The 23,453-nt window shown below is 51.5% G+C and overlaps 6 protein-coding genes across 6 annotated transcripts; 3 read left to right on the forward strand and 3 right to left on the reverse strand.

Moving 5' to 3' along the window:
* Window positions 1-1,162: 1,162 nt before the first annotated feature.
* CCOS01_12228 (riboflavin transporter MCH5) lies at window positions 1,163-2,761 on the reverse strand (the record flags this gene model as incomplete). The annotated part of the gene is made up of 4 exons (XM_060460377.1): window positions 1,163-2,067; window positions 2,145-2,237; window positions 2,297-2,527; window positions 2,599-2,761. The coding sequence occupies 4 exons, from the start codon at window positions 2,759-2,761 to the stop codon at window positions 1,163-1,165; spliced, it is 1,392 nt and encodes a 463-aa protein (XP_060309320.1).
* A 1,183-nt stretch (window positions 2,762-3,944) lies between these two features.
* Window positions 3,945-5,957, reverse strand: CCOS01_12229 (uncharacterized protein; the record flags this gene model as incomplete). The annotated part of the gene is made up of 1 exon (XM_060460378.1): window positions 3,945-5,957. One exon carries the CDS (start codon window positions 5,955-5,957, stop codon window positions 3,945-3,947), a length of 2,013 nt encoding a protein of 670 aa, XP_060309321.1.
* A 2,864-nt stretch (window positions 5,958-8,821) lies between these two features.
* CCOS01_12230 (glycosyl hydrolase family 61) lies at window positions 8,822-9,850 on the forward strand (the record flags this gene model as incomplete). The annotated part of the gene is made up of 1 exon (XM_060460379.1): window positions 8,822-9,850. One exon carries the CDS (start codon window positions 8,822-8,824, stop codon window positions 9,848-9,850), a length of 1,029 nt encoding a protein of 342 aa, XP_060309322.1.
* Window positions 9,851-14,890: 5,040 nt separating this feature from the next.
* On the forward strand, window positions 14,891-16,547 carry CCOS01_12231 (uncharacterized protein; the record flags this gene model as incomplete). The annotated part of the gene is made up of 2 exons (XM_060460380.1): window positions 14,891-15,583; window positions 15,633-16,547. The coding sequence occupies 2 exons, from the start codon at window positions 14,891-14,893 to the stop codon at window positions 16,545-16,547; spliced, it is 1,608 nt and encodes a 535-aa protein (XP_060309323.1).
* Window positions 16,548-18,123: 1,576 nt separating this feature from the next.
* Window positions 18,124-18,762, reverse strand: CCOS01_12232 (uncharacterized protein; the record flags this gene model as incomplete). Its single annotated transcript, XM_060460381.1, has 1 exon — window positions 18,124-18,762. One exon carries the CDS (start codon window positions 18,760-18,762, stop codon window positions 18,124-18,126), a length of 639 nt encoding a protein of 212 aa, XP_060309324.1.
* Window positions 18,763-20,659: 1,897 nt separating this feature from the next.
* CCOS01_12233 (tannase and feruloyl esterase) lies at window positions 20,660-22,429 on the forward strand (the record flags this gene model as incomplete). The annotated part of the gene is made up of 2 exons (XM_060460382.1): window positions 20,660-21,083; window positions 21,171-22,429. The coding sequence occupies 2 exons, from the start codon at window positions 20,660-20,662 to the stop codon at window positions 22,427-22,429; spliced, it is 1,683 nt and encodes a 560-aa protein (XP_060309325.1).
* Between the last annotated feature and the right edge of the window lie 1,024 nt (window positions 22,430-23,453).

Below are 23,453 nucleotides of genomic sequence, written 5' to 3' on the forward strand. Positions count from 1 at the left end.
TCGTTCTTGGAGGGTAAGAAGTTCTTTAGGTTGGCCAATAGACTTATCCAGTGTGAACTCGATCTATCAGACGGGTTCCTTTTTATATAAAATGGCACTGAGGGGTCATTGTGTTGTTGACGATTGGTGATGTTGGCTACGCGATGTTTGATTGGATATTAAGAGTTGTCCATTATAATTAGGCAGCCATCGCCTCCTCTTCCAACTTGTGATAAGCCGTGCTAGTGCGTGAGGTATGGCTTAGCGCTAGCTAAGTGATCATGAATGGATGTTAGTGGTGGTGAAAGTTTGGAGTACACAGCATGAGCCCATTTAATGCATACACCTCTTATACGCATAACATCCCAGGTCAGTCTCGAGTTTGTTGGGTTTATTCCCGCTACAGCATTTCAGAGCCACCGGACAGTGATTGCCATTTCTGGCTAAGCAGGAATCCAAACGGCAATTGTTACGTTCCAATGAGTCAAATTGCGGGATAGTAGTTCTGCGGAAACGGAGGGTGCGAAGTACAGCGTCGGCCCACATGCACAGTCTGACTAACGCCCCTTCACTATCGCTCTTGTCCGCTCGTTGAGGTACAGAAGTTGTCAAAGTGAATTGAGCTATCTAGTGAAATGACTTATTCGTCAAGGGGAATGCCGTAACCAGTCTTGGATACCATCAAATCAGTCATGTTAAAGCCCACTTGCAAGATTGCAGGCTTGGTGCGCGATGTGGCGGAAAGGAATCTCATCTCCGGCTAGTGGAGTCTGGCATTCCCGCACTTCGGCCGACGAAGAATTGTGAATGACAAGATGTGGTTTACATCATAGCCGAAATGATTGAACAGCTTGACCAGTTAGGCACAATAATTGTGATGATTAGTCGACAATAGATGATGAGAAACATGAACATGAATTCTGTCTTGACAGTTGACACCATCTCGCTGCGGTACCCTGGCAAGTGGGTGAAGTAACTGAGCTGGCTACTTATGTTCTTGATACTACTGACAGCGCTGCTGCTACTGAGAACATTATCGCAACCATCAATACTACCATCAATGCCACGATCAATCCTGCTGATCCCTTTGCTCGGCATCTTTTCTTATCACCCAGTTGTTCAAATGCTACTTTTCGCCGCTAAGCTTTCGCTTATTAGGGCTCATCCACAAGTTGCGATTCCTCTAGAACAACGCTGGTTTCCACCCGCCCGCGATGCCCCTAGCACCACAGAATGCAACAAATGCAACCATGTACGCCGCCCCCGCGAAGATGATCAAGTTCCGATAAGGCTCGGTCCCCGTCTTCAACAGGAACCCGGCCAAGGGAATACCTACCAGCGCACCAAAGCTGGCAATGAAGTACGCCATGCCCGTCGACTTGCCATAGTCCTCAATCTTGCAGACGCGCGAGATACACACCGGCGACAAGCTGATGGCCGCACCCGACCAGAATCCAAATAGTGTGGTAAAGGACATGATCTTGGCGTCCACGTCGCCGGCGGCGAGCCACAAACCCAGAATCAAGACGCCGCAGCAGAGGGATGTGACGCACATTGTGTTGAAGGCGCCCACGCGGTCGGCAATGTAACCCGGTAACATCCGGCCCGGTATCGCGCCAGCGTTGAGCAGGACGTTGAGGAGGAAGGACTTCTGCAGGCCGAGCCCCTTTTCAATAGCGTAGGACGATATGTACGAATAGGGTATAAAGACGGCAAACTCGACAAAGAAGACGGCCACCACGGTAACGCCGAACTTGGAGTCGCGCAGAAGGCGAAAGTCGATCAGGGCCTTGGCTTTGCGTTTGGGCGGGAGGCGTTTCCGGAGGAAGAGGTTCGTGACGACCAGGCTGCCCGTCGAGATGAAGGCGATGATGCGCATGGCCCAGGGGAAGCCTATGCGTGGCGCGAGGTACTGGATGATGAGGGAGAAGCCGATGCCGCCGAGGCCGCCGGCCGTGCAGGCTACGCCTGTCGCGAAGGCGCGGCGCTCGTTGAACCAGTGGCCTATGGCGGAGAGGGCCGGGTTGAAGAGGAAGGCGGCGCTGATGCCGCCGCAGACGCCGAAGGAGAGGAGCATTTGGTAGAACTCTGGGTACGTAGGCGTTGTGTCAGCACTGATGCGGACCATGGTGCTGTCGGTGCGATGCTGGTGTGAGGGGGTTTACCTGTCGACAAGCTGAGGAAGATCATTGAGGCAATCATGCCAATGGAGCCTGGGATGAGTAGCACCCTGATATCGAATGCGTCAAACACTGGTCCTGTGATTGACTCCATCGTCAGTCTCGGTTGGGTTACCGGCACTCCAGAGAATACCGACCAATTTGTGCCCCGCAAGCCGTGATGAAAAACGCATAACAAGAAAAGATCCATCCCGCTTTGCTTTCAGGTACGCCCTTGAGCTCGTTTTGCAGCAGCCAGCCTTGGAGCACGGAAATGGTGTTGATGATGCCCATCGGCGGTATCATGGCGCACCACGCGCCGACCACCACCATCCAGGCCTGGAGCCCGCCGTCGGGATACTCGATTTCGTCGTCGTGGAGCTCATCGTCTACTTGGGTCTCTTTAGAGCTCGTCCAAAGGGCTTTCGAGGCAGAAGAGCTTGAGTTGGCTCAAACTTACTTGTGTCCAATGCGGGCTTTGGAGTTTGAAGTGTGTGCTGAGGGGCACTAGAAAAAGCTTCGATGCTTCCGTGATCGTTCGAGGATCGATGAGACATCACGGAGTTGAGTCCAGTTTGTTTATCTTCTCCCAGTCCCTGTTCGTCGTCGCGACGTTCCTCCATGGTACTCGACTGATGTTCGCACGCTCGCGTTGAAGACAACTTGTGACTGAGTATTACTTGCAAAAGATAACTCCTGAGAGGTAGCAGACCTAGCAAAAGCCATGGGGTGAGACAACTCGGACACGATCAGACGAACAAGGTGACCGCCGTCGTTTGACCTCTGGTGCGTGAAGCGGGCAATGACCGGTCATCGGGGGAAATGGAGACCGCCGGACCGGTCCGAGTTGTTGAGGGGAAGCAAAACCGGAACGCGCCGACTGCGATCAGCGCGGCAACGCCCCCACCTTCTTATCTGGGCACTTAAGGGAAATTTGTCGCGAAATGTCACCGGAGCTTGCTGATAAGCCAGCCCCCATCTTGACAGTAGAAGGGCAGTTGAACAATATGTCAAGGTTGCAGATGATACTCAAGCCGGCGGTTAGATATGCTCCTCTCAAGGGGATTATCTAGATGTTTTCTCATGTTTCAATGGGGGGATCGCATTCTAGGAGCCCGTGTTGCATCATCTTAGGGATGGTGAATGATGTATGCCAATATGTAAGGTGATTGGACGGATGATCCCGCAGCTGTCTTCATCTGTCAGGAATTTCGAGTCAGCAAGTAAAAACATATAATCAATGCCAATGGTGATATTAAAGAATGTTCACGACCGGATTGAGACCCAAGCGGGTAAAAAGTCGTTGACATCGGTTAGACGCAACTAACGGTTACATGCACGCGCGCAGGAATGCATGTCTCCAGGATAGCTTGATGAGTACTTGATCAATGCACACGTATACAAAATTCTGACTGTACACGCATAACATCAGTTATGTTCCCTCACTTCAGCTCACATCGTGACTTCAAGTAACTTCATTCGGTAATATCGCCGAAGTGCATGGCAATTTGAATTTCCATCGTTATAGACATCTTATCATTATCATCTTACAGCTAGTACACAAGAAACAATGCAAACTCCCAAGCCTGGTGAATAGAAACGCTCCTAACAAAACCCAGCGCTGGAGAATCTAGTCTCAGCGAATTGTCTTTGGGGTGTGGGGGGGAATATCATGCAAAAGAGTAGAGAAAGCTCTACTGGTATCAAACTGTGCGCTGCGCGCCTACATCTCTTCGGATGCAAAATAAAACAAGAAAACAAAAATGCGGACACACTCTGTCGTCCAACTAAGATAAGTGACCAAAATCAAACGGATTGAGGCCCATCGGCGCAGGTAGGCTTGGTCATCTCGCCGGCTGCCACAACGGCAGTGGAGACTTCGGCCACAGTGGGCTTCTCCTCTGCTGCTTCATCCGTCGCACGATCAGCATCAATCGCGATGGGCTCCGCCTTCTCCACTGACACAGAGACAGACGGGACTTCCTCGGGGGCGGGCTTCTCCTCGACCTCCACATCCTCCGGGAGAGGAACGTCCGCCGCAAGAGGAGCCTCGCTCGTGGTGGGCTCCATCTTCTCGGTCTCTGATGACACAGAGATGGTCGGGACCTCGATCGGGCCGGCCTTCTCTTCAACGTCTTCCGGAAGAGGAACATCTGCCGGGATGGGTGCATCGGTCGTGGCGGGCTCAATCTTCTCCACTGCTGGTGAGACAGGCGCAACATCCTCGGGAGCGGTCTTTGCTGCGCTCTCGTCTTCCGCAGCCTGGGTGACAGGTGCCACAATGGGCTCCTTCTTTTCGATCGGCACAAAAGTAGCCGTGACCTTGGTCAGGGCAGGCTTCTCCTCATTCTCCTCGTCGGCTGTCTTGTTGGCAGCTCCCGTGATGATCTCCATCTTCTCGCGGAACGAGTCATCGTAGTGCGAGAAAACGGAGGAGGTGCGGCAGGTATCGAGAGACGATCGGGCGGTGGCCGGGCCGTTGTACGAGGAGAAGGTGGTATCGGCGACAGACGAGATGCGGCTCCTGGTCGAGTTGGACCGGGTGAGGGGGATCTGCTGCTGCATTTGTTGCTGCTGCTTCTGCTGCTCAAACTTGGCTAGCTTGTCTGCCACGCTGCCTTGCATGTTCCTAAGAACGGGAAGATCGCCATTGATTGTCGACTTCTTCTTCTTGCCCTCCTCTAGCTCGCGGATCCAGGCGAGGCGGTCCGAAGCGATGCGGGATGATGCTCTCTTGCTGCTGCTGCCATCAAGATCGCGACCTCGCCACGGGGCGGATGCGGATGGTGGGCCGGACGATGTTGGCGTTCCCGCAGCTGATGGGACCGATGTCGGCGCCGGTTGCCAAGACCGTCTCCGGTCTGTGTTGGTGATTTCTGCGAGGAGAAGCTTGTTCGGCGCAGGGGCGGTCGTGGTCGTCGTTGACGACGAGGGCATTCCTGAGGGATTCGAGTGGCGCTTTTCCGTGTTGTGCTGCAGCCGTTGCTGTCTGGCAACGGTGTCGGCATTTTGGTGGTGGGGCCTAATGACAGGGCCAACTGGCGTGACGATTGGGGCGGCCCGTGACGGGACGTAGGCCGGTACGAAGGCGGCGCGTCGTGGGGGTTCGTGAAGCGGCAGCTTGTTGGCTTGGTTCGATGTCGAAGTCGATGCCGTGGAAAACTGAGTGCGAATGGGTGCTGCAGCTGTGCGGGGAGTCTCTGGTGGTGGCCAGGGTTTCGAGGTGTGTGATTGTGGCTGGCCGGTCGAGCTGTTGTTGTTGATGATGATCACGCTCGATGCAGTGCTTGGTGCAGCAGCAGTAGCAACAACAGTGGACCTCGAAGACATGGAGGGAGCTTGACCAGGGCGACGTGCTTCGGCAGGCTTGCTGCTGGCGACAGAGGTGAGTAATGACGGCGAGGATTTGTTGAGGGTCCTCATGTCGACCGTGGAGAGTGCAGCTGTTGTCGCCTTTCTGGCAAACATGTCGGCGATTGGCGTCATTGTTGAGGTCCGCGAAGAAGTCTTCTTGACCTGCTTCGCTTGCTCTGCTCCCCTCGCGGGCTGCGACGGCGCAATGCGGAAAGCCTCAAGAGACTGCAGGTCGATCTCAAGACTCGAGGTCCCGAAATCTGACACCTGGACCCGCGGGAGAGCTTTCATGCTCTCGTCCAGGGATGGCCGCTCCTGTCGTGACTCGCCCAAGACAGACAGTGTTGTCTTCTTTGCTTTTTCCCGGCCGCGGCGCACGAAGCTCGACAGCTTCTCCTTGACGGAGGGAAGCCGTCGCGGGCCCTTCCACTCGTCGTTGTTCCGTTCATGTTTAGTCGTCGACATGGTGTGTTTCCGCACTGCTTGACCCCTTCCTTTTGGGAGGATAAAGTCAAGGTTGTCGTGTTCAATTCTTTCGGAATCGACGAAATTCCCAAGGCCAAAGGGGGGAGGAAATTCCCCCACTGGAGATCACGTGAAGTAAACAAAATTGGCCCGGAGATCGCATTGATGCAGGGGCCGCTCATGCCACCCTAATTTGTCTCACGGTGACAAACCGCCCCCTGACTGGGGTCTAGCACTGCAACCTGAAGACACGTCGTTAGTTTCAAGGCCTATTTCGGTGCACTCTCCCGGATCTTCAATCAAAAGGGGATTTGCCAATTAGTCACGATGCTTCTAGAAATGATCTAGAAATGACTTTAATGGGGATTTTTCTGCCTCTGTCCGTCCTCCGTATCTTAGTGCACGTCATGAGTCATCTCAATCGTCGTTGAGTAGCGCTTCAGGAGGGGAATGTGCGGTGTTTTGTGACCGCCTCACTCATTCATAAATCTCATGCTCAACTCACGGCATTCATATGAGAGTGTGCATGAGGCTGGAAGCACAACTCTGAATCCTCAACCAATGGAGAACATTGGAAACGATGGTAAGCGCGATGCGGTCGACATACTTTGATTAAGCTCCGTAGTATACTCCGTAACTCGGGATGAGAAGGCGAACTTCAAATCGCAGATATCTTCAGATCTTGGACACTTCTGAGCTTCATGTTCCTTATCACATTTAGTCCCAAAGGTGATTTGCACGACTTTACAAAATGTGTAGCTACGGCCCGTGCGTTCATTGAAGTCATTTCTTCAGTTTTGCCGCGGTCGATTTTCACTTCAACCAACTATCTGTCATGCGTTCACTCCCAGTCCTGAAGGACCAGTCAGTTCAACGCCTTGAGACTAAAATCCCTAGGTACCCTTAGTTCACACCGTGCCGCTTCTGGCATAGTTGGTGTGGTCCATTTCAATCTGCCTCAGACCTTGACATGCGATCCAGTGTCTAATTACGAAATTGACCAAAATCCCCTTGTGCCATGAGAATTGCATCGACATACTCGCTGGAATATGCATTTGAGCACTGGAAGCACGATAACACGAAACTCTCACTCCATATCGCTTGATTATCATAGAACTTTTACACCATTTGGTCGCCTCGTTTATGGCAAGGAAACCCACCAGCATGCCCAATATCAGATCTGGCAGACCAAACGAGCGGGTCTCAATGAAACTCCAGGCCCATTAGGGTCAACGACTGACGTCGGGAAGTGTTTGTGAGAACGAATCAGTGATTCTCATCACGAGTGCTCAAAACTTGAAGCAGCTTCTTATTTCGAAGATAAGCACTCGCCGAAAATCCTAGATATGCTAGATCGGGGAAACGATGCTCGTTATGAGACCAACTATTTGAGTAGGCGACACGTTCGAGCTTCGAGACTTTGCACATAGTTTGGTTCGTTTCTGGCACTTCATAAATTTACATAGACGAATACGTAAGAGGGCAGCTTTGCTGTGAGGCAAAGGCTAGGCTCCAACACATTTTTAGAGTGATAATCACATCCTGTAGTCTAGGTAGCGACTGAATGCCTTAGTATCGAGCAGGCAATCCATATAGATCTTTGTGTTGAATGTTCATATGCTGTACAAAGGGCGGGGCACTCCTTACTTTTGTTCATATGCTGTATACCAGTGTCGCTTAACGTTTCCTACTGCTAGTACTACTGAACCCAACCTTGATGGTTACCCCAACTCTGTCTAGGTCCAACTGACACCGCCGGTGGCTTCCTTTTTATCTATAGGCTCATGAACAGGGAAGCTTGACACCGCTAGGAAATCGTGTAAACCTTGGTCTCTATTGTTCGATGAAACAAGGGCCATCGGAATCGAAGCATGACAAGGAATGCAACGAAAGCACTAGAGACATGATGATAGCATTACAGTATCAACTGCATCTCCCTGTCTGTGAGAGCCATGATTTAGAAGCGACATCGATCTCGCCTTTTATCATCTTGGAGCGTCAGCGGATGGACTGCGTTTCTTAATCTTCAAAGTCCACACGTATGAAAGCCGCCCCCGAAATTCTTCCTCGAGATTCTACCACTTTACTAAGAAGGATCAAATTTACGGGAGGGAGTGCAGGATTGACATCCCGACCAAATTTTCTCCAAATGAAGTTGGTCCTCCCTTCCTTAACCACCAATCATCATATAGCATCAACTCCGGTGCTCCGATGCAACCCCGGCCTTCTGCGCGTCGTCACATTTTCTCGGTGGCAGCCGACCGAGATTTCCTAATTCTGCAGTTTTCTTTTCCAATGGCGCCTCTTCGCTACCGACGTTTCAGGGCCACACATAGCCTCCCTCCGGAATGTCCACCCAACTACTTTGTCAGCTCCCAATCAAGTCTTCCTGTGGTAGGTAGCACTATACCAAACGTCCAATTCAGGCATTACGGATGAATGCATTCCATCATGGCGTCTCCTCTGAGTGTGCTCGTGACAGGTGCCTGCCGCGTTGTCAGGCAAGGAGGGATACGGGAGACCAACGAGAAATGGAGAAGAATCAACTTCTCCGGGGTGGTTTGTCTTGTTCTTGACTCGGGAGTTGTATCTGGTATGCTACGCCAACGTGTCAGCGTGACTACCTCGCGATGGCACGATGCCTGACTCTGGGCTTCACCATAGACTAGAGACCTTGGCTCGCGTGTCAATTAATTATATCGAATGCCGTGATTCCGACGCTGTCAACGCGCCGTCTGGTACTACCAATGCAGCACTATATATGCCACGCTCCTCGTCTGTCTAGAACGCATTCTGCCTGAACTAGGCAGCGCTCATCAACCAGATTCTCGGAAACGCAGGCAAATTACAGAGCCGTCGAAACCATGGGCAATCTTCTTCCTCCCTCCATTCTACTCGCCTTGGCGGCCACCGTCGCGGCCCACGGCCACGTCGACTGGCTTGTCGCCAATGGCGTCGCTTATCGGGGCTGGGATTCTCCTGCGTTCACGTACTCGCCTCCAACGAGTCCTGTCGTGGGCTGGAAGATCGATGCCCCTGATAATGGCTTCGTTGAACCAGTCAACTTCGGCACTGGCGACATTATCTGCCATAAGAACGGAAGCCCGGCCGGTGGACACGCCACTGTCGCCGCAGGCACCAACATACAGCTCATCTGGAACACATGGCCAGAGTCACACAAGGGCCCGGTGATTGACTATCTCGCCAAGTGTACCGGCGATTGCGAGTCTGTCGACAAGACCACCCTCAACTTCTTCAAGATTGATGCTGGTGGTCTGATTGACATGTCTCTGACCAACGGCAAGTGGGCCGATGATGTCCTCATGGCCAACAACTTCACATGGACCGTCCAGATCCCCTCGACTCTGGCCCCAGGCAACTATGTGCTACGTCACGAGATCATTGCTCTCCACTCTGGCGGCAATGTCAATGGCGCGCAGGCGTACCCGCAGTGCTTCAACCTACAGGTCACTGGAGGAGGTTCCCTTGCCCCAGCCGGCGTCAAGGGCACGGCGCTGTACAAATCGGACGACCCGGGCATTCTTTTCAACCTCTACACGAGCCCTCTCGTCTACCCCGTTCCCGGCCCTACCCTGGTCTCGGGACTTGCCTCAACCGTTGCCCAGAGCACTGCCCGCATCACCGCGACGTCGAGCGCAACACCGGCCGGAGGAAGTGGTGGCAGCAGTCCGACTACCTTAAGGACGACTACCACTGCGGCGGGTGTGACCAGCACCGGAGCTGGAACGACGACGACCACAGCCGCGAGTGGCGGTAGTGGAACGGTTCCTAAATATGGTCAATGTGGAGGACAAGGATGGACAGGTGGGACTGTTTGTGCTTCTGGCTCGACATGCACAGTCTTGAACCAGTACTACTCGCAATGCACTTAAGTCAGTTGGAGCTCAAGAGGGTACGGGCTCTTGGATACGAAGTGCTTTGTAATTATGTCATGTAATTCTGTACATATAATCACAATTGCAAACATGTCGATCGACCTTCACTTGATGCGTGTCGTGTTCAGTGCAAAGTTTTCGAATGCCTCGTCGATATACCGATGACAAAAGTGACGTAACATAAATCAACTACCTTAATCTAGCCATGAGTCCATATGTTAAGACCAGTCTTGATACCATTTTCAGGAGCTAACCCAGCGTAGAGTGTTCTCGGGTCGAGTCTCCCTGAGTTCGTCCAGCTCTTTCAGAATAATGCATTACCGGGGACAGCCTTGACTGAGAGGGCCACGACGTCGCGACATTCCACAAATTTGCGCCAGCTTGGATCTTCTAATGTCTAGTTGAGGAGCATATTTGGGAACTGGGTCCCGCACCTATCGCATGTGGCTTCGACGATTGCGAAAATGGTTGTCAGTCGGTGTGTAGAGGTCTTCGTCAGGAAGATATGCGGTGCTGCTTGTTCGACCCATATCTATCTCTTGAGCGCCATTGTTGTACACTGTCGATCTCTCAAATAACGGCTTCCTGTAAGGAGCTTGTTAGCCACAGAGACTTGACGGTGATATGAACTTACCCAAGACGTCGTGAATAGGCTTTTTCCACCCATGACAGAAACTCAACAATATATACAATCAGCGGGTCATAGCTTTAGATTCGAATTGAGTATGTCTTCTCCTTCGGTTGGAAGAACAACACCCAAGACAAATGCGGCCAAAGGATGACGATAGTAGGGACCAGGGTACCCAAAAGAACTACTCTTCTGGAAAAAAAAGTATCTCAGCATATTGAGATTGCTACATATCGGGCATTCAGGAAAAGCCCATTGCTCAAGCGGATCCAACCATCTTTGATGTTAGATTGAGAATTGAGATCCGTAAGGTGTCCCCCAGTCCTTTGAAGAGTGAAGGGGATGATTGCTATACTGGGATCCGGTTTCTAGTACGACAGTAGCACTGAAGCAAGCCCTGAGTTTAGGCGCAGTAGCAATGATGACAACGGCGTGTGGGTTCTGTAAGAGCTTTGGTCTGATGTCGATGAGATGAAATCCTTCTCGGTTTAAAGCTGTCATGGCACGAGCCAACAAATCGGTTCATCGTCCCTGAACTATCAGTGGGCAGATTATGCTGTCGATTAAAGTATAGGGCTGACTGAACATACAAAAGATGATTAGACTCGTGAGAGGATCGCTTGAAGATGCTGTCTTGGTATTAGTCGGCTGTTCTTTTGATAGCTTTGTGCACGTGCCGACAGCAACACTGCACAAGACAGCAGGAAACTGTCACATTCGAACAATCACGCCTTTTAAATTGATCTAGGCTTGGCTGAGACTCTTGTCCAAAGCGCTTTGCCTCACTTGATTACACTTGTATGAAGATCTTGCCTTTTCCAGCCCCAAAAAGGTGGAAGTATAATATTAGGAAGCCTGCTTCAGTACGGCCTAGGGCACCATGAAGGGTATGCTGTTCACAAACCACCATAAGATAGCAGAATTACAGCTAAAGAAATAGTCAGTGGAATTTCAGCCGACGGGAGAAGGGAAATCCCAGAGCTTCTGGTCAGTCACTGGATCCCTGCGCCATCCATCTCATTAAAGTTGGAACAACCCCACTCCCCCACCAGATATCACACCCACCCAAGACCCGCGTAGTCTTCCTATGTAGATGATAGCTGGGATAATTCGGGAAATTCTCTCCAATAAAAGCGTTGAAATGCCCGATCTACTGGGTGGGGTCAAAACATGACCAGACACAATGGAACCTTGAGTTGACCACATAACGCGGATACACTGTGGGGGGTCTTGCCGGGTCTCAAACCTTGCCACCGAAGCTGACGAGCAACGACCCCTCCGGAGGACCGCAACTTTCCAATGCAAAGTTTCACGCGGCTGACGAACCGAAAATCCTAATCCAATCTCGCGTTTGGTGTATATGGGTTGTTGGGCAGCAAATACTGCAAGCCCCAACTCAGATCTCATTCTCCGCTCACGTTATCCGACATGCTTCCTCTTAGGCATATGAGAGCATGCTTCAATCATTGAACGACGATACGACGGTCGAGGCACATGTCTTCGTTTGCGAACGATGCGACATATCCAAACGCGACTGATCGTAGATAGCTGCAAACACGAACTGAAATTTGTCTTACGCGGCCGGTGACATTTGATGAGCGGCCCATAATATCAGACTTGTGATCAGTCATCCTCGCCGGACGCTGTACCATCCAAGAGACCGACAGACATTATCAGGGTTCTCCTCGGTTTTATATCACCTATCCTTATAACTATGACCTAGGATGACCATTCTTGACGAAGTCTGACGCCGTCAACGATACAAGATCTCAGGAGCATGTTGAGCATTCCTAGCCTGTAAATTTTGGTTTCATGGCAGGATCGACTTACTCCGCGGATGACCACTTCATGATTGGACCAGCCAGAGGATCTCTTACGCCATGCACGATTCTCTGCACGGGGATCTTGAGCTTGTCAGTTCCAAGTAATTCAAACATCTGATGTGACCCGCAGAAAATGAACCCTCGGGATTCCCAATATTCAATACCAAAAGTTTGCAGCATTTGATCAACCGTATCGCAATACTGCTCAATGATCCATATATTCCAGCACTACCGTGACCGCCCCAGTGGGGGGATAAAATGGTTGGCGACCTAGTACTTATCTCTGAAAGACAATTACGTTCTAGAAGCATCAACCTGCCGATTAATACAGCTCTTTTGAATGCGAGGCAAGATTGCTTTGTTTTTGCTCGCGGGTGTTGTGGTGCAGGCGGTGCCTCGTGCCATGGTCACTGAGAATGACGGACTTCTTCATGACTTCGAAGTAAGTAACGGCTGTCGCTGAGTCAAACTGTTCGAATTCATAGACTCACCGTTGGCCAGATGAAGAACTCCATGGAGTCTTCGTCGGAAGGCTCGAGTATGCCGGAGTGAGTTGCACGTCGAAAGGGGAGAGTCCCACTATCCGGCCCAAGCAAGAAAATCAACTGAGCCCAGTGATAATTCTCTGCCTGAAAGTCGCGGAAATTTAATGAATTCTATCCGTTCCGTCCAAGAAGTGCGTACGTATAATTGTCAACTCTTCAAACACAAACCCACAGAGGTATCATGTGCCGTTGACTGACAATGTGTCAGGTTGTACGCATTGGAATTAAAACACAGGACAGATCCGAGAAACTCTTTCCGACCCTCGTTAGACAACTCTCTTAAACTCAGTATTGAATCCTCTATTAAGGCAGCGAATCGAAACGGAGCGACCGAGTACGATCATTGCGACCTGCGATCTTACGGAAGGAAATCGACAATAACATGCCCTTTCCCTTTTTGCTTTCTGGGCTAATTGCTGAGCATTCTGCGACTCAATACTCACGTTCGTTACATAACAACAGAGGAAAGCCGGAATGGGCCGTCTGCCAACTGTAATCACTGAACAGGTCACAGTTCTAGCCCTCTTTTTGATAATGTCAAAAATGCTAAACACTTGTTTACAAATCGATTTCCGCAGCGAGTCTACTTTGTGACAGAAACGTACCGATTTGATCTTGAGGCAAACCACATGCGATTCCAGAACACCATACCAGAACGCCGATTTGACTGCTGCTTGCTCACCATAAAGTTGCACCACTACCTTTGCCACATCGGTGTTCTTGAACTGCGTACCAACGCCCTCCATTCAACAACTCGATGTTGCAACAGCTGGCCCTCGACCATTTTCAAACCCGGAATGTGGGGGTTCCTTGTGCATATTGCACAGGCTAAGTCTGATCGCGTTTGCCATTCATACGTGATGATCACTGTACTAAGCTCCTTTGATATCGAAGCTTTCTCTCCCAGTGTTTCTTCAACTCCTGATCGGACGGCATGATCGGCCGGGTTGTGGAGTACATCCGGGCCAGATCAAAACAAGCTTCTCCCTTCCACTACCTAGATAGGAAAGCCCTTGTTCTAAACGAGTCAAACATGGCCAACGTCATCCTTATTCTGCAGCCATCAAGTGTTGTAGCTGCCCCGTGTGACTCAACGTTCGTCTCTTCGAGGAAGCTGGACGAAGCAAAGAGCTGGAGCAGATCGCCTTAGAGCTCAGATCGTGTGAAGCGTAGTGGTTTTCGGATCCGTCAGAGACCTAGTGAAACGAAACAACTTCAGGGGCGCTCGGCCGATATGTTAACCCCGAAAAAGAGAGCTGAGGAGGTTCACCCTCAGTGTCTTTGAAACGCCCCCTTTCTCCGTGCGAGACCGAGACCGTGGAAAGGTCAAAGAACACATGCGTTACGATGCCGCATTTGGTTCCTGTCACACGTTGACAGCGTGCACGGCTTCATCATTACCTGCAGCAATTGGTGATGATCCGAAGCCCTAAGCTGCATCATCTTTTAGAATCTTCCTGTGCCTGGGTGCCCTCCACACCTGCACGCCCAGTCGAGTGAACCATAAGCGAGGGGCTTGATTCCCAAATTTAGGGCATCAGATCTAAACGAATGTTCCGCGGATATGTCAAGCTGTAAATAGCCTAGATGCAAAACACGATGGGATCTGTGATCTTGGCTTGCAGACTAACCGAGCGCACCGACATCATATCATGCGCATGCCGTCCTCGGACACTCGTGCTGAAGCGGGCGGGAAGGACACGACCCGTTACCAAAAGGGCCTCGCCTGGGTTTGTGATAGCAATTCGAGCGGAAACCATGACCACAAGCAGCTCAATCTCATCACATGACCTGAGGAACACTCCATTCTGCTCTTGGTCCGTGTCGGAGGGGGGGGCCAAGGATACTAATCTCCCGGCTCTCTGGTTTAAAACCCTGGAGGCGACAAGCTCGAAAGCTTGCTCGAGTCAGCCGCAGGGTCTGCCCCCCGATTCCCTTCCCCTTCTTCAGCCCATCTCCCGCCTTCCTTTTTAAGATTGGATCGTTCTTGGGTTTCTTTTCCATCCATCCATACTACCGGAATACACGAAATCTCATCAACATGGTTTACACGGGGAAGCCCTCGGGCGGATGCAAGTTGTGTAGGATAAGAAAGGTCAAGTGCGATGAGGCGAAGCCCTTCTGCATGAGATGCACGAAGTCGAAGAGACACTGCCCAGGCTACGGCCCCGTCGTTCGCGATTCGTCAAAGTCCGCCGACAAATTCAAGAAGATGAGAACGAATAGCACCGATAGCAATATGTCTTCCGCCGACTCATCGACAAAAATTAAGATCGGGTCGCCCGGATACTGTTGCGACAAAACATCGTCATTAAGCCCGCCAAGAAGAAACTCATCCCCATTCAAAATCGGACATGAAGAGGGTGACCTCATCGAATGCTTCAAAAACGTTCCAGGAGGATTGACGAATCCGCTCGACGAGCAAGCCTCGTGTCTCTTTCTCTCCGAATTCGTCAACGTACCTTTGACACCAACAGCTCGGGGCTATTATGCCTTTTTGCCGCGTTTCCTCGGCCGTGGTCAGATCTCAGTCTGCCTTTCAGCTGCCTTCAAGGCAACCTCTATGGCCGCCCTGGCGATGCGACAGTCTAAAGGAGCAAGAGGCCCTGCCCTCCTTCGTGCGCAAGAGCACCATGTGGCCGCTTTACGAGCAGTTGGCCAAGCGATTGCCGATCCCAAGGAGATCGACAGCGATCAAACCCTAGGGGCCGTTCTGATGCTGGCTTTCTACGAGGTAAGCTATCATTATTGTCATGGCTCTACTCTATGCTGATATATTACAGACGTTAATGTCAAAGGACTCAATGAAGGAATACATCAGCCATCTCAAAGGTGCCGCCAAGATTGTTCAAGTACGTGGCCAGAAGTGCCTAGAGACGGATGAGGGTCGGGAAATGTTCGCCATGACACGCAACCAATGCATATCCGTCCAGAACCTATTCAAAGAGTCGGAAATGTCCGGCTACTCATGGCTACTGTACAATGAGGCGGTTCAGCGTTCGAATCGCGCCACCGTCGACATCAATCTCCTCTGCAACCAACTCCAGCAGGGCGTGGATCGCATCATCGCCCTGGCGAGAAACCCTACAGATGAGACTGTGGATAAGATGCTCGAGCTACTCGAAAAATGCCGGAAACTCGAAGACGAGTTCAGAAAGCTCAGCGAGAATCCGAATCCGCAGTGGAAAGTCGAGGTCGCCGAATGGGTCTTTGACCGAACCGACGAAGAACTCGACACCGAGCCCACGTTTGACGGCCAAGTGTACAAGTTTTTCAACTTACCCATGGCTGTGTTGCATTTGGTCACATGGTGTTCTCACCTCAACCTCATTACGACGATGATCCGCGCCAGCTCATGGTTAGCATCGGCTGGTAGAGAAGGCTTGAGCGACTACGACGAGTACGGCGATCTGGCTCAGTCCGCGAGCGCCCGGGTAGCGAACATTGTTTCAGCAGTACCGTATTTTTGCAGTTGGAACGGGTACGGCGTCATTGTTTCTCAGTTCCCCTGCGGCACGACAAAGCCAGACGATCCGCTCAAGGGCGAGGCCGGTCTCATTGTCATGTGGCCGCTCGCTATGGCCTTGAAGAGCGACTACGCCACGCCAAGACAGAGACGGTATTTGAGGGGCCGCCTCCGTTACATTGCAGACGTATCTGGTATCAGTCAGGCCAGGTTTTTAATGAACGAAATTTGATATGACGATGGTTGAAACGATATTTTGGGTGTAATTGTACGTGGTAAGATTCAGGCAGGGTTGGCAAGATGGCGTCGGCTACTTTGAGCATAATGGTTTGGGGCGCATATGAGGTTACATTGCGGGAGTTGGGATACCAAACCTGGGCGGCTCCAGTTATCAGACTGATTTTGAGGAGTGATACCATATTTAGTGACGATACGTGTAAAACCGAGACGAATAAAGTACAGAATTGTTTAGTGCGATCGAATGTCTATTCCAATAGCTTCATCCAGCACCCAGTAAGACGGCATTTGCGAGCCTTCGGCTTGCGTTGCAGCCTTAAGTGTCATTCTCTCAAGATCCCTCAGCAATCAGTCGGCCGACAAAATAAATGATACCAAATCATCGCCAGAGAACCTGTTTCTGAGAACATGAAAGATCACGATATTTCTCCAAGCGGCAATGTGCCGTGCCCTGTGCTGGTCTCTTGTTGGGGCCAGACCTCTTTTAGGGGTTTCATCCCATCGTCTCTGGTACCGCCTAGCGTTTCGAAGTGGGAGCCAAGTCCTGACGCTATTTAGACTTTGGAACCAACAAACAACTTGAAGTCTCCACACACTCGGCAGTATGAAGCGCGCACGGAGTAGAAACACGAACCAATGTCAACATCACCTCATAAATTGGATGACCAGCTGTATGCCCAGTCGAATTCTCTCCCTCGGTTGTTTTTCATCAGATATAGAAAGGAGCTACCCGCTTGTATGAAAGTCACAGTATGGTCCCTCAGAACGGGGGAAAATTGGTGTTTGTCCAGCCGCCTATTATTGTGGGTAGTCAACTCAGCAGTACGAATATCCTGTCAGGATTTCGATGATTGTATCAGCTTTCATTTAAGACTTAACAGAATGGGGTCAAGTCATGATCATAATGAGTACTGCGTCATGTTCTGAGAAACCACTGAGTTCGTCACAAGCATTCTGGCTCAGTCTTACAACGGACCGTCGGTGGGTTAGATCGGCCGTACATACATGGGATGATGGAAGATCCTATGAGCGTTGGCTATTCCAGCTGTGCTCCTTCGTTCGCGCCCTCAAGCGGATGCAGGGACTAGCATGTGTGCAACAAAGCGGCTCCCGCCGAAGTAGATCACCAGGCGGGTAGCAGCTTGTTCCCCAATGCAACCGCGGTCTGAATTATGCTAGTCATGGCTTGCGTACTCGACGACGGTCTATCCCATCGAATCGAGTACGAGTTGACGTCAAGACAGGTCCCTCCAGGTTTTCTCCAACTCGACGGTTTTGGAAAGTATTCTATACATGCATGCAAAAATATTAGAAATAAGGTCAGAGTATGATACGCCACGCTATTATGCCTCACTTGAGGACGTCTTCGTATACTGACGATAACACGCACATAACGGAACGGGCAGTCCCTAAGAATTAATCATCATCCGGCCTAGTCAAAGCATTTCAGAGTCTTGCAGTGAAGTCAAGCAATTCGCGACAGAGTTTGATAGCATTTATCTTCTTATTCCCAAACAACTTGATGCCCAATCTATATATTACCGCTAATAAAATCAACAGAAGCTAACAGTCTAATAAGTCCCATGCCCATACTTCGGCCGCCAGTCCAAGTTCTCCCGGAAAGTCTTCCAATCCACCGGCTCCGTTGTTCCAACCACTTGTGCCTTCACTGATCCACCATCCTTGTCATACCAGACTCCCTTAAAACACCGAGTCTCATGCAGCGTAACATGAGAATCAAAAACATCCCGAGAACAATCACACGTGATAATCTCCCGCTTCACACGAGAAGCCCTATTCAGCGGAAACAACATCTTCAAAACATCGGGCAAGATATCCGGATCACCCCGCTTCATGACCATGTCGATCGGGATATCCTCGCCAAACAGCAAAAACACCCGAAAGGAGGTGCGCACGCCGTCAGCGTGCTCCTTCCTGACGCCAATGCTGGCCATCTTCCTGTAGAGCTTCGTGGGCAGCGTGCCGTGGTGCGGGTCGAACCAGTTCGTGATGATGTTGTTAAACTCGTCCGCTTTGACGCAGAAGTCAAAGGTGCATTCGATCATGACGAGTCGGCGGCAGTGCGAGGGCTCGACCTTGTTGGATTCGCAAAAGTGGCGCTGGTATTTGCCGTTGATGGCTCTTTCCATCTTGATCTTCACGCCGCTAAGAACCTTGCCGATGATGGATATCTTCCTTTCGGCGGGCATTTTGTCTGGTTGTTTCTCAGGTACTAGGGTGAGGTGTCTTGAGAGTGAAGGGGATGGATTGTTCTGTAAGCGAAGCTGGATTGATTTGAGGTGGTAAATTGGTTCTTGGGTCTGTTTGTATGTATGTTGATGAAGTTTGAGACAGGAGATGAGGTTCATCTTGTGTCTTCATATACAGCTGCAACATCATGAGGCTGCTCGTTCTAAATATGACAATGAAGAGAAAGATCTCTTAGTTGCACAATGATATTGAGCCGATGTCAAAGGAGAGCATCAACCAATTCTTAAGTCTGCGTAAACACAATACCAAGAATAGTCCTGGGCTTTGTCAACCTACGATAATGCCCACAAAGTCTTTGAGGTCTTTGAGTTACAGAAGATAATGCCATTGCACTCCACTTAGCTATGTGTTCCTGTTTGAGGCAAGTTGAGGAAGGCGTTTTCATTGACAGCACAGCGTGGATATACACTTAGCAAAGCCAAGGCGTGAAAGAATGTGAATGAACGAAATAATGCTGTTCGAGGTGCAGACTGAACACATTTCTTTTTCTAAAGTAGACAATCTGCATGCATTTCAGAGTAAATCTCAAGTGACAGGACTCAGGTAGTCAACACTGCACTTAAAGCGACTTCAACAACCAACTTGACAAATCATACAATCAACTTTCAGAATATCGCTCACAATCAACTCAACTTAAACCTCACAGTTGATTGATTGCGTTGCATGTGAGTAAAGCATCGCAGCTAATGTAGCGAGTTCAAGCTTGAAACGTATCGAACCACGTCTGAAGTTGATTTCCCTACCCAGAGTCTTTTCTTCATTCCGGCGAAGCTCATGTGCTGCCACACGAGGTTAATCAAAGAGAGGAGATATTGACAACAAGAAGTTGGATATTTTATGTTGGATATCTTTCAACAAACCATGTAAATTCAAAAGGTGTAGAGTCTGATAGTCCGCCACGCCTGGTGTCGGGATGTGGCGAACAAATAGGAATGCTTCCGATAGGATAGCCTCCTCACAATAGTCTAAAGATTTCATGCGTGAACCATACAAGATTCGTATCTTGCTTCGCCTGAAGCTTGACCACTCATCGCATCTGTTGCAGTGCGAACCCGAACCAGGTACAGAACCGTGCAGACTTGGCAGGTAAGCTTCCGGACCCGAGGAAGCTTCCGATTTTCCATCTCACCTTACCTACCTTAAATAGGAAAGTAGAGTAACGTTCGACTTGAACTAAGTTGGCTGCACTCATACTTTGTGTGTGATTTCGAAAAAATAGAGAGGGGGGGAAAGCGCAAGGCTTACGATGATCTAAATGACACTTGCCAAGTCAGTAAGGCTGACGTGTTTGTGCAGCCCGCCGGCTCACGCTGCAGGGCTACTACTGTCTTGGATGTACGCGCCAACGCGGCGGTTCGCATGTGACGACTAGTAAGGTCAGGTTTGATCGCCCGTTTGTGGGGTAGTTGAAGCTGCAAGACGGGAAACATGCTCCCGCCTACGCGCCTGGCCGCATTGCCAACTCATCCCACACATCTGCCATGACATGTAATCCCACAACAGGCGCGCCTTAGCTGAAGAGTGGCGATGCCGCTAATTCTCGACAGTCTTTAATACCATACCACGAACCCACTTGTGTGATTCTTTTCTTTCATGCGACGGGGCCTTCATACTGTCCGAAATTCCGTCTGAGCTGTTGGAGAACTGTGACGCATCAACCCGACGTGTTCGTTGCGTGTCATGCTCGAGGTCTGAGCACCGAGCCAGCGGGAACACCTCAGTTACCAACCACCGCCACACCCAACCTAGATAATCGATTGGCAGCCTCTTTCAAGTTGACCTAGTTGATTTTGATGTCAATCGTGTAGTTGGGAGCTCCTTAGTTGACAAGCGATCATGAGAAGCCTTTCAACCTTCCTCTCGCTGCTGCGCCTGGCAGAATGGGTAACGCCAGCCCAAAGCGAGGCAACACCATCAAGCAACACGGCCGCGAAGCCGTGCTCCCCCGACACCTTTGTATTCCCCACGGAGCTCGAGCGCGCAAACCTCGTGGGCGTAACGGCGGCCGAGGTCAGAGACCTGACGTTCAACCCATTGACGCCAGAGGGTCGCGCAGCCATCCCGCCGACGGGTGTCAGCTTCTGCAACGTGACGGTCAAGTACGTCCACACGGGCTTCGAGGACGTGACGCAGGTGCAGATATGGCTTCCATCTGCCGAGGCGTGGAACGGACGGTTCGTGGGCGTCGGAGGAGGAGGGTACTCGGCCGGGCAGTTTGGGAGCGAAAAGGTCGTTGCGACGCTGGCGCAGGGATATGCGAGTATGTTTTCCGTCATTGATTCCTCTCTGCTCGCGGGTGCTCTTGCTGGAATTTCAGACGCGTGAGCGCAGACTAACGGGGCGATAGCAAGTTCAACGGACGCCGGGCACGATCATACGACGTGGGAGGAGGCGCCTTGGGCGTTGAAGAAAGATGGCACGGTCAATGAGCGATTACTCGTGAACTACGCCCACGTCTCGGTGCACGACATGACCATCATCGCAAAGTCGATTGTAACGCAATACTACTCTCGGACGCCAGAGTACTCGTACTGGAGCGGTTGCTCGACGGGTGGCCGGCAGGGCATCATCGAAGCGCAGCGATATCCGGGAGACTACGACGGCATCCTCTCCGGTGCACCGGCCGTGAACCAGCCAAGTCTCATCATCAGCACGTACTGGCCTCAGTTCGTGATGAACCAAAAGGGGGTGTACCCGCATATCTGCGAACTGATTCTCATGACGCAGTTCGCGATCGACGCATGCGACGAGCTTGACGGCGTAAAGGACAACATCATTGCGGACCCAGATAAGTGCGCATTCGATCCGGCAAGCGTTGTCGGCAAGGAGCTCGATTGTGGGAACATGAAGATGGTCATGTCGGCCGCAGCAGCTGATGTCGCGCGGGAGATCTGGCGGGGCCCACACGGCGCGGACGGGAAACCGCTCTGGCTGCCAAAGGGGTATCCAGTCGGCGCACCCTTCACAGGCCGCTTCGGGCTCGGTAACACAAACTGCAGTGTACCGGACGCGCCGTGCGTCGGTCGGCCATTTCAGATGTCGGTGGAATGGATCCGCAACCTCGTGCACAAGGACCCGAGCTACGACGTTAACGGCATGACGTTTGCCGATCTTGAGGCGGCATATGAGACTAGCAGGCGGGAGTTTGACAGCATTATCGGGGCCAACAATCCAGACTTGTCCGAGTTCAAGAGACTTGGGCGTAAGATGATTAGCTGGCACGGGCTGGCCGACGAGTGTGTAACGATGCGCACGTCGAGGGACTATTACGACCGGGTGCTGGCGGTGGACGCTGCCGCGGATGGGTATTATCGCCACTTTGAAGCGCCGGGAGTGTACCACTGTTATGGGCTGAATGGAACGTTTTACCCGCTCAAGGGGTTGGAGACGCTGCGAGCTTGGGTCGAGGAGGGAAAGACGCCGGCTGTGATGGACGGGTTTAAGCTAAGCGGAGGCAACGATAGCGCGGCGCCGACGAGACCATTGTGCGCATATCCCGCGACTGTCAAGTTTGTCGGTGGCGATGCGGATAAGAAGGACTCGTGGATCTGCGAGAAGCGATCAGAAAGTTGCCCGAAGCCTGAGTGGAACAGGGACGAGTTGTAGTGTTGGAGTCATGTAGTGGAGGATTGTGTTCCATGTCAGGTGTAGTAATTTGGATGGCATCCTATCGGTAGAGAAAATAATATCATGATTTCGTGGAATGGAACATCGTGGATAGATGATGGAGCTGTGGTCTTGTTGCCTTCCGGAGGGTTCTTCCGGAGTATGGTCCGCCAATGGCAAAGAGGCACTTTGGAGGTACTGGATAACTGTGTCTGTGTCCGGAGGAAAAGGCCCGCTCGAAAAAGACGCTTATTTCATCTTGGAATGCTTACATAAGAGCATCTCGAAGGACCCCGACACCCGCAGAAAAACGTGACTCCACCACGGCGAACCGAGGTGGGCTTCGCTGGGCCATCGGCGTCCCAAAACCCGAATTTCCCAGTTTTTCAGGGTCCAATCCCCCGCCAGTGGTCCCCCCATGGCCCCCCCTCTCCCGTGCTACTGGCCCACCCCCTTGGCCCCTCTCTGCTGACTTTAGCATCTTTTGCCGCCTCTGCTTTTTCGCCCTTGTTAGCAAATTCCCATGCGCAAGCCGCAAAAGGCCGCAAAAAACATTCGCCACCTCTCACAAAGGGCCCGACGCCAACTTTCCCTCTTAAAACAACCCTCCTTTCGATCGCTCTCGATCCCCATTCCTCGCTCCATGTCCGAAGATCGAGCCTCAACACCACCGATCTATCGGCCCTCCTCGACATCCTGGACAAACCACCACACACAACCAACACTCGTACCATTTGCCCTGCACGGCCAGCCAGCAGTGCCCGCCTGTGCTTCTGTCGCTGTCGCTGCGACCTGACCAGCCCGCCGTGGTCCCCGACGCTGCCGCTGCCGCTACTGCTGCCTGTCGCACCGCACCGTCCAGCTCCATGACCTTTGCGTCTGCGGACCTGCTCCGATCGCTCCGGGTCTAGACCCCCGGCCTTGTTCAATTCGTTCGGCCTCGACTCCAGGCCTTGTCTATTATTTCGTCTCGTCTTTGGGGATTACGGCCCCTCTCTGCCGGGTGCGTTCCCTCCGTGCTTGG

The sequence above is a fragment of the Colletotrichum costaricense genome (genome assembly GCF_030867565.1).
Source record: "Colletotrichum costaricense strain IMI 309622 chromosome Unknown Scaffold_14.1, whole genome shotgun sequence".
Lineage (NCBI taxonomy): Eukaryota > Fungi > Ascomycota > Sordariomycetes > Glomerellales > Glomerellaceae > Colletotrichum > Colletotrichum costaricense.